Here is a 10,509-nt window from a genome sequence, read left to right as displayed (position 1 = left end):
GAGTAGAACACAGGAAGCAGGACAGAGGGACTAGGACGCAGGAAGCAGGACGTAGGGAGTAGGACACAGGTAGCAGGATGTATGGAGGAGGACACAGGAAGCAGGACGTAGGGAGCAGGGAGTAGAACATAGGAAGCAGGACAGAGGAACTAGGACGCAGGAAGCAGGAGGTAGGGAGTAGGACACAGGAAGCAGGACGTAGGAATTAGGGAGTAGGGCACAAGGGGTGTAAGGAGTAGGACACAGGAAGCAGGATGTATGGAGGAGGACAGGAAGCAGGACATAGGGAGCAGTGAGTAGAACATAGGAAGCAGGACATAGGAATTAGGGAGTAGAATACACGAAGCAGGACAGAGGAACTAGGACGCAGGAGGTAGGAAGTAGGACACAGGAAGCACAACGTAGGAATTAGGGAGTAGGACACAGGAAGTAGGATGTAGGGATTAGGGAGTAGGACACAGGAAGCAGGACGTAGGGAGTTGGATACAGGTAGCAGGAGGTAAGGAGTAGGACACAGGAAGCAGGACGTAGGGAGTAGGACACAGGTAGCAGGATGTATGGAGGAGGACACAGGAAGCAGGACGTAGGGAGCAGGGAGTAGGGCATAGGAAGCAGGGCGTAGGGATTAGGGAGTGGAACACAGGAAGCAGGACAGAGGGACTAGGACGCAGGACGTAGGAAGTAGGACACAGGAAGCAGGACGTAGGAATTAGGGAGTAGGACACAGGAAGTAGGATGTAGGGATTAGGGAGTAGGACACAGGAAGCAGGACAGAGGGACTAGGATGCAGGAAGCAGGACGTAGGGAGTAGGACACAGGTAGCAGGATGTATGGAGGAGGACACAGGAAGCAGGACGTAGGGAGCAGGGAGTAAAACATAGGAAGCAGGACAGAGGGACTAGGACCCAGGAAGCAGGACGTAGGGAGTAGGACACAGGAAGCAGGACGTAGGAATTAGGGAGTAGGACACAGGAAGTAGGGTGTAGGGATTAGGGAGTAGGACACAGGAAGCAGGACAGAGGGACTAGGATGCAGGAAGCAGGACGTAGGGAGTAGGACACAGGTAGCAGGATGTATGGAGGAGGACACAGGAAGCAGGACAGAGGAACTAGGATGCAGGAAGCAGGACGTAGGGAGTAGGACACAGGAAGCAGGACGTAGGAATTAGGGAGTAGGACACAGCAGGATGTATGGAGGAGGACACAGGTAGCAGGGTGTAAGGATTATAGAGTAGGGCATAGGAAGTAGGACATAGGGATTAGGACACAGGAAGCAGGACGTAGGGATAAGGTAGTAGGACACGCGACAGACAGACAGATAAATAGATAATAGATAATTAGATAATAGATAAATAGATAATAGATAATAGATAATAGATAAATAGATAATAGATAAATAGATAAATAGATAATAGATAATAGATAAATAGATAATAGATAATAGATAATAGATAAATAGATAATAGATAATAGATAATAGATAAATAGATAATAGATAATAGATAATAGATAAATAGATAATAGATAATAGATAATTGATAGATAGATAATAGATTAGAGATGGATAGATAATAGATAAATAGATAATAGATAATAGATAATTGATAGATAGATAATAGATTAGAGATGGATAGATAATAGATAAATAGATAATAGATAAATAGATAATAGATAATAGATAAATAGATAATAGATAATAGATGGATAGATAATAGATAAATAGATAATAGATAATAGATAATAGATAATAGATAATAGATAAATAGATAATAGATAATAGATAATAGATGGATAGATAATAGATAATAGATAATAGATAATAGATGGATAGATAATAGATAATAGATAATAGATGGATAGATAATAGATAAATAGATAATAGATAATAGATAATAGATGGATAGATAATAGATAATAGATAATAGATGGATAGATAATAGATAAATAGATAATAGATAATAGATAATTGATAGATAGATAATAGATAAGAGATGGATAGAAAAATAGATAATAGATAATAGATAAATAGATAATAGATAAAAGATGGATAGATAATAGATAATAGATAAATAGATAATAGATAATAGATGGATAGATAATAGATAATAGATGGATAGATAATAGATAATAGATAATAGATGGATAGATAATAGATAATAGATGGATAGATAATAGATGGATAGATAATAGATAATAGATAATAGATAATAGATGGATAGATAATAGATAATAGATAATAGATAATAGATAATAGATAATAGATAACAGATGGATAGATAATAGATAATAGATGGATAGATGGATAGATAATAGATAATAGATAATAGATGGATAGATAATAGATAATTGATAGATAGATAATAGATAATTGATAGATAGATAATAGATAAGAGATGGATAGATAATAGATAATAGATAAATAGATAATAGATAATAGATAAATAGATAATAGATAATAGATGGATAGATAATAGATAATTGATAGATAGATAATAGATAATAGATGGATAGATAATAGATAATTGATAGATAGATAATAGATAATAGATGGATAGATAATAGATAATTGATAGATAGATAATAGATAATAGATAATAGATAATAGATAACAGATGGATAGATAATAGATAATAGATAATAGATAATAGATAATAGATAATAGATGGATAGATAATAGATAATTGATAGATAGATAATAGATAATAGATGGATAGATAATAGATAATAGATAGATAGATAATAGATAATAGATAATAGATAATAGATAACAGATGGATATAATAATAGATAATAGATAATAGATAACAGATGGATAGATAATAGATAATAGATGGATAGATAATAGATAATAGATAATAGATAATAGATAATTGATAGATAGATAATAGATAATTGATAGATAGATAATAGATAAGAGATGGATAGATAATAGATAATTGATAGATAGATAATAGATAATAGATGGATAGATAATAGATAATAGATGGATAGATAATAGATAATAGATAACAGATGGATAGATAATAGATAACAGATGGATAGATAATAGATAATAGATAATAGATAATAGATGGATAGATAATAGATAATAGATAATAGATGGATAGATAATAGATAAGAGATGGATAGATAATAGATAATAGATAATAGATAAATAGATAATAGATAATAGATAATAGATGGATAGATAATAGATGGATAGATAATAGATAATAGATGGATAGATAATAGATAATAGATGGATAGATAATAGATAATAGATAATAGATAATAGATAATAGATAATTGATAGATAGATAATAGATAATTGATAGATAGATAATAGATAAGAGATGGATAGATAATAGATAATTGATAGATAGATAATAGATAATAGATGGATAGATAATAGATAATAGATGGATAGATAATAGATAATAGATAACAGATGGATAGATAATAGATAACAGATGGATAGATAATAGATAATAGATAATAGATAAATAGATAATAGATAATAGATAATAGATGGATAGATAATAGATGGATAGATAATAGATAATAGATGGAAAGATAATAGATAATAGATGGATAGATAATAGATAATAGATAATAGATAATAGATAAATAGATAATAGATAATAGATGGATAGATAATAGATAAATAGATAAATAGATAATAGATAATTGATAGATAGTTAATAGATAATAGATGGATAGATAATAGATAATAGATAATAGATAAATAGATAAATAGATAATAGATAATTGATAGATAATTAATAGATAATAGATGGATAGATAATAGATAATTGATAGATAGATAATAGATAATAGATAATAGATAATTGATAGATAGATAATAGATAATAGATGGATAGATAATAGATAATAGATGGATAGATAATAGATAATAGATAATAGATAATAGATAAATAGATAATAGATAATTGATAGATAGTTAATAGATAATAGATGGATAGATAATAGATAATTGATAGATAGATAATAGATAATAGATAATAGATAATTGATAGATAGATAATAGATAATAGATGGATAGATAATAGATAATAGATAATAGATAAATAGATAATAGATAATTGATAGATAGTTAATAGATAATAGATGGATAGATAATAGATAATTGATAGATAGATAATAGATGAATCTAAACACTCTGATCAGACCATTCGATCGTCATTATCGATATGGTTCCCCCCGCGGTCCGTACATCCGGGTCCTCGTCCGGTGGAGGTGAGGAGGCTCCGGACACAAGGAGCCGCTTTGTGCCTCCGCTCCCCCGGACGCTAATCACACCGCGGCCTCAATACGCTGCATTGTTCCAGCGGGAAACCCCCCTCCGCCGGGAGTGGTACGGCCCGCTTTCCGCGCACACACGCACACGCACACGCACACACACACTCAGAGGGGTGGATCGGGACGAACCATCTCTCCGGGTAAGGGGGGTGTATGAACCGACAGGACCTTTAATCACGGAAATTATGAATCATCTTCATTCTTCATTCAGTGATATTAAATAAGTATGACGTGCTTATTTAACCACATTATTTGAATATGCATGCATAAGTGATTTCATAATATTAAGTAAGCATTTCTACTTTTACTTTCATATTAACAGTCTCTGTACTTAGCCACCGTTTGAGCGGTTTGCCATTAAAATCAGTACCCTCCTCCTTTTAAAATATTTAAAATCTAAAATAAATGTCAGTATATTTTATATACATAGTATATCAATAAATCTTAACATCTTTTTCTTATATTATTTATATTTTGACTCCCAAACCGAGGGCTTCAAACTACAGGCCCGGGGGCCACATCCGGCCTGCGAGACAATAGAATGTGGCCCTGTGGCCCAATGCGTGGTGATCAGACATTGATCAGTCAAGAAAATATCAACCAGAATGAAATAATGGATGATCAGAGGGACATTTAGAACAGGGTTACCAGGAAATTTGCTCGTGTACGGGAGAAAAACTGAACAAAACAAACAAACAAACAAAAATAAATAAATAAATAAATATAAAAAAACCATTTTTTTAAATAAACAACCAGGCCGGTTCTCCTGGTTTCCTGACAGACAACCCAGCCCGTGGCCCCCGGGTCCTCGGAGTTTTGTTTAAGCGCCACATCCTGTTCACCCCCACGGCCCAGCCATCGCTACGCAGCGTATGGAAATATGAAATGTATTAATAATTAGAAACAATAGATGTGGTTTTTAAAAGTTGTTTTAGCCTGAAACCGGATGTGGGCGGAGCAGAAAAACAGGAGTGTTTCTGTTTTCTCTGGGGTCAGAGCAGCGGGAAACACAAAACGATCATTTATTTAAATTTAAAGACACTGCAAGGTGGCCGGACCGGATGGAACCGGATAGGACTAGATAGGGATGCATGGGACTGAATAGAACCGGATGGGACTGGATGGGGATGCATAGGACTAGATTGAACCGGATGGGACTGGATTAGGGACGCATGGGACCTGATGGAACTGGATAGGACCAGATGGGACCTGATGGAACTAGACGGGACATCCTCATCTCCCTCCTCCCTCCTCTCGCGCCGCCGGCCGAAAAAATTATATATTATTGAAGAGAAAACGAGCAGAGACGCCAAATACAACTCACAAAATAAAAGTCCGGTTTATTGTCAAACAACAAACTTTGCACATACATGGAAACAGGCCGTCGTGAAACTGAACCAAAGAAAGAAAAACAAGAAAAAAGGGAAAGAAAAGAGGCTCCTTTTCTTTGGCCTTGCCCTCCCGTACAAACAGACTAGTTATGGTACAGCTAACGTACATACATTAAATCCACTGGAATGCTCCGGGTTCGTGGTCACATGGTCAAACTGAGTACAACTGTATTTAGTAAAGCACCGGGTTGGACCCCGCCCCCCCTCGCCCTCCTCCTCCCCCTTAACAATATGTACAAAAATATAAAATGTAAATAAAAATACAAACAAATTCTCCTTTTGTGTGTTTTTTTTTGATCCATGTGGTTGAGAAGGTGGAGCCAAGTTGTTCCGCGTCGCGCTGGAAACTTCTAGAAAAATCGGTGGCGGTTTCGGGGGGCGAGCCAGAGAGAGAGAGAGAGAGAGAGAGAGAGAGAGAGAGAGACACGATGCTGGACGCTACTCGCTAATGACCATGTTTTTTTGTTTTTATTTTATTATTATTTTTTTTTGCTGTGTAAATTTTTATTTCATTTTTTTTAAATTGTATTTCCCCGTAGTCCTCCGGCTCCTCCACCTCTAGCGCAAAAAGGTCAAAGGTGAAGAAACAGGAAGTAGATCAGCAGGATTTTTGGAGGGAAAACGCATCAATCGTCGTCGTCGGTTTTCTGCTTCTTGGGTACAACGTCGTCCTGAGAAAACAAAAACAAACAGGAAGTGAGACTCCTGCCCATCATCCCCACCCCCAGGGGTCAGAGGTCAGCGCTCACCTCCTCATCGTCGTCGTCTTCGTCGGCCGCCCGCTTTGGCCCGCCCTCGATCTCGTCTTCGTCGTCTTCATCCTCCTCCTCATCACCTGTGGCACAAAAGGGGGAGGGGCCAGTTAGCGCCAGGTGTCCCACAAGCCCCGCCCACCTCAAACAGGAAGTGGTAAATCAGACTGACCCTCTCCGTCGTCCTCCTCATCTTCCTCGTCCACCTCTTCCTCCTCGTCATCGTCTAGTTCGGGCTCTCCATTCTCCTCGTTCTCCTGGGGGAGCACGGGCGATCAAAAACACAAAAGTACACAGTGAGTATCAGTGTGTACTACTGTGTGTATCACTGTGTATCAGTGTTTATTACTGTGTGTAGCAGTGTGTGTGTAGCAGTGTGTGTGTGTGTGTGTGTAGCAGTGTGTGTATGTGTGTAGCAGTGTGTGTGTAGCAGTGTGTGTAGCAGTGTGTGTGTGTGTAGCAGTGTGTGTGTAGCAGTGTGTGTGTAGCAGTGTGTGTTAGCAGTGTGTGTGTGTAGCAGTGTGTGTGTAGCAGTGTGTGTGTGTGTAGCAGTGTGTGTGTGTGTAGCAGTGTGTGTGTAGCAGTGTGTGTGTGTGTGTGTAGCAGTGTGTGTGTGTGTAGCAGTGTGTGTGTGTGTAGCAGTGTGTGTGTAGCAGTGTGTGTGTAGCAGTAAGCAGTGTGTGTGTAGCAGTGTGTGTGTGTGTAGCAGTGTGTGTGTAGCAGTGTGTGTGTGTGTAGCAGTGTGTGTAGCAGTGTGTGTGTAGCAGTGTGTGTAGCAGTGTGTGTGTAGCAGTGTGTGTGTAGCAGTAAGCAGTGTGTGTGTAGCAGTGTGTGTGTGTGTAGCAGTGTGTGTGTAGCAGTGTGTGTGTAGCAGTGTGTGTGTGTGTAGCAGTGTGTGTGTAGCAGTGTGTGTGTAGCAGTGTGTGTGTAGCAGTGTGTGTGTAGCAGTGTGTGTGTACCTTTCCGTTGGTTGCAGCCTCACTTCCATTCTCCTTCTCTTCTACCAGCTTCTTATCTTTTAAGTCCTGAAAAGAGGAAAAATGTCCAATGTTAATCTAACCAGCTAACCAACCCGTCTGGCTACTAACCAACACGGCAGGCCTAGGTTAGTGTGGGCCAGTTAGTTAGTTAGCGGGGGCCAGTTAGTTGGTTAGGTAGCGGGGGCCAGTTAGTTAGTTGGTTAGGTAGCGGGGGCCAGTTAGTTAGTTGGTTAGTTGGTTAGGTAGCGGGGGCCAGTTAGTTAGTTGGTTAGTTGGTTGGTTAGGTAGCGGGGGCCAGTTTGTTAGTTAGTTAGTTGGTTAGGTAGCGGGGGCCAGTTAGTTAGTTGGTTAGGTAGCGGGGGCCAGTTAGTTAGTTAGTTAGTTAGTTGGTTAGGTAGCAGGGACCAGTTAGTTAGTTAGTTGGTTAGGTAGCAGGGGCCAGTTAGTTAGTTAGTTGGTTAGGTAGCGGGGGCCAGTTAGTTAGTTGGTTAGGTAGCAGGGGCCAGTTAGTTAGTTAGTTAGTTGGTTAGGTAGCGGGGGCCAGTTAGTTAGTTAGTTAGTTGGTTAGGTAGCGGGGGCCAGTTAGTTAGTTAGTTAGTTAGCAGGGGCCAGTTAGTTAGTTAGCTAGTTAGTTAGTTGGTTAGGTAGCAGGGGCCAGTTAGTTAGTTAGTTAGTTGGTTGGTTAGGTAGCGGGGGCCAGTTAGTTAGTTAGTTAGTTGGTTGGTTAGGTAGCGGGGGCCAGTTAGTTAGTTGGTTAGGTAGCGGGGGCCAGTTAGTTAGTTAGTTAGTTAGTTAGCAGGGGCCAGTTAGTTAGTTAGTTGGTTAGGTAGCAGGGGCCAGTTAGTTAGTTAGTTAGTTAGTTGGTTGGTTAGGTAGCAGGGGCCAGTTAGTTAGTTAGTTAGTTGGTTAGGTAGCGGGGGCCAGTTAAACTACTTTCCACTCCGCTCCCGCCCACTCACACCGTGTTGTAATCTGATCCGCTGCCGTGCCGCGGGGCACTGTGGGTAATGCAGTCCGCAGGGCCGCACGGGCGCCATATGTCACGAGACACGCCCGGGGAGCGCACTGCACTACCCACAATGCACCGCTCCGTTTAAATACAAGCGCAACAGCACCAGCGGCAGCAGCAGCGAGACGCTGGCGGATCGGACGGAGCTTTAAAGGACAATGGAAGGGACGCGTGGACGGGACCCAATAAACACCAAGTCCCGAAAAACAAAACTAAATAGAATCAAGTGAACAAAGTGCAGCGGACACGGAGCCTCCAGAACCCGGGCTCGGTACCATGTTCTATTTATAGCCCCGCTCGGTTTCCTTGAAATCCCCAAAGAAAACGGAACGAAACCATTACAAACAGTTGTTACTGGTTGTGTTTTATTGATTCCTTTCCATAATCTTTTTATCCCTTAAGCCGTTTATCAGCCCCGCCGACACCTCCCGGTCCGAGCAGGAGCCCGGCGGGGCTTAACGCAGCTCCCTGCCCGAACCCCGCTCCTCCACCTGGATCTATCACTCGCATCCATCCCGCACCCGCGGCGCCGCGCCGCTCAACCGATAAGTACAGTTTAATTTAAAATAAAGTTTATTTCTAAGAGCCGCTCGGACGGACCGGAGAACCGAGCCCCATCCCCGCACACCTCCACCTGAGTGGAAAGTTTCCACCGAGCGAGAGAAACCCCCGTTAGAAGGAGAATAACACCGGGCTGAGAGGAGAGGAGCAGCGGGGGAGGAGGCGCGGAGCCCTCGGCGCTCCGTCGCAGCATTCCGGCGGGAGATGAAGCGTCGCACCGGGCGGTCGGATGGACGCTCGCCCGGTACCGACCGAAATAGCGCCGACGCCGGATTTAACGGTGCTCCGAACGAGCGCGGCTCCGAACCCGGCCGAGCACTGCCCGTCCATTCAAACAGCCCCGGGGCCCGACAGGGGCTCCGGGGAGCCCGACCCCCGGTCCCCGCTCTAAACACCAACAGATGAGTGAAAAGAGGAAGGAAGCTCCACCTGCGCCCACGGTCTCATAGTAACAGGGATCGATTTGGTCCGTATTTCGACGCGCGCATCGCGCGGAAAAGCCCGGTGGTGCCCGTGCGGGTTCCCGCGTCGCGGAGAGCGGCCATCGGGTCGGAACAGCTCCGGTTCAGGAGGAAAACCGAGCCGCTGGGATAAACAAAGAACCCGCGTAGGCCGTTGGACAATGAGGCGATGCTGAGGAGCCCCGCTCCCCCAGCAGGACCCCGAGACCCTCGAGTATTTTTATTATTACTATTATTATTATTATTATTATTATGATGATGACGACGATGATGATGATCATAAATCACAAGGAAGCGCCGCCTCGCTCCGCGGGCGCTCGGTCCGGTTCCGGTTCGGACACTTTGTTGAGTCGGAATGAGCGCGAAGCGGCTTTAAAATGTAGGTTGGAGCCGGAAAAGGAGGCGGTGGAGGTGGAGCGTCTTACCTTGGCGGAGACCTCCGCTGCAGAGTCCGCCTGAATGTCTGCCATTGTTGTTGTTGTTGTTTTGTTGAATAAAGTAAAGAACGGTGGAAAATAAAGGTTGAATAAAGTAAATCCCCGTGTTGCTGCTGCGGGTCGGTCGGTGCGTGCTGTGCCAGTGGCCAGCGCCGCTCACGGCTGGGGCTTTAATATAGACCGGGGGGGCGGGGCGAGAGGGCGGGGGGCGGGGCGGGGAGGCGGACGGCGCGCCGTGATTGGCGGGCTCCGCCACAGAGGTGTGCGCCGCGCGCGTCGGAGTGGAACAATGGGCTCGAGTTTCTAAAAAAGCCCGAGGCCACGCCCCCTCCCTGTGCTTCCACTACGGCGGGATTTAGGATTAAAACGCAGCGACGCGCGGGACGCGGCCGAGCGGCGGACGTTCAACGCCGCGCGCGCACTTGCAACGCGTTTCGGAACCGCGGTGCCGCGCGCGCAACGGCGCGTCCGACGGCACCGAGCTCCGGTTTGATTGATGGATGTTGATGTGAGCAATTCAAACCGGGGACCGGCCGCTGCCCCCGCCCCCCGGGGGGTGGGGGGGCAGGAAGAGAGAAAAGAAAAGGAGTGAAAAAGATGAGAAGGAGCGCGCGGCGCCG

The 10,509-nt window shown here is 43.0% G+C and overlaps 1 protein-coding gene across 1 annotated transcript; it reads right to left on the bottom strand.

Annotated features, from left to right (window-relative positions):
- Positions 1-5,612: 5,612 nt before the first annotated feature.
- ptmab (prothymosin alpha b) lies at positions 5,613-10,046 on the bottom strand. Its single transcript, XM_080010311.1, has 5 exons — positions 9,878-10,046; positions 7,401-7,466; positions 6,614-6,698; positions 6,439-6,524; positions 5,613-6,360 (listed from the first exon to the last, which is right to left on the bottom strand). The coding sequence occupies exons 1-5, from the start codon at positions 9,920-9,922 to the stop codon at positions 6,316-6,318; spliced, it is 327 nt and encodes a 108-aa protein (XP_079866437.1). The 5' UTR covers positions 9,923-10,046; the 3' UTR covers positions 5,613-6,315.
- Between the last annotated feature and the right edge of the window lie 463 nt (positions 10,047-10,509).

This window comes from Zeus faber (genome assembly GCF_960531495.2).
Source record: "Zeus faber genome assembly, chromosome: 12".
In the NCBI taxonomy this organism is placed as follows: Eukaryota; Metazoa; Chordata; class Actinopteri; order Zeiformes; family Zeidae; genus Zeus; species Zeus faber.
The sequence above is the reverse complement of the archived record's forward strand: the minus strand, read 5'-3'. Positions and strand labels throughout refer to the sequence as shown.

What these genes read in the sequence shown, in the direction of transcription:
- ptmab (XM_080010311.1), bottom strand. Translation starts at nt 9,922, where the DNA reads ATGGCAGACATTCAGGCGGACTCTGCAGCGGAGGTCTCCGCCAAG. An exon ending in TGAGGAGGACGACGGAGAGG is followed by an intron (nt 6,525 to 6,613) that starts GTCAGTCTGATT and finishes TTTGTGCCACAG; the next exon opens with GTGATGAGGAGGAGGATGAA. An exon ending in AAGACGACGACGATGAGGAG is followed by an intron (nt 6,361 to 6,438) that starts GTGAGCGCTGAC and finishes TTGTTTTCTCAG; the next exon opens with GACGACGTTGTACCCAAGAA.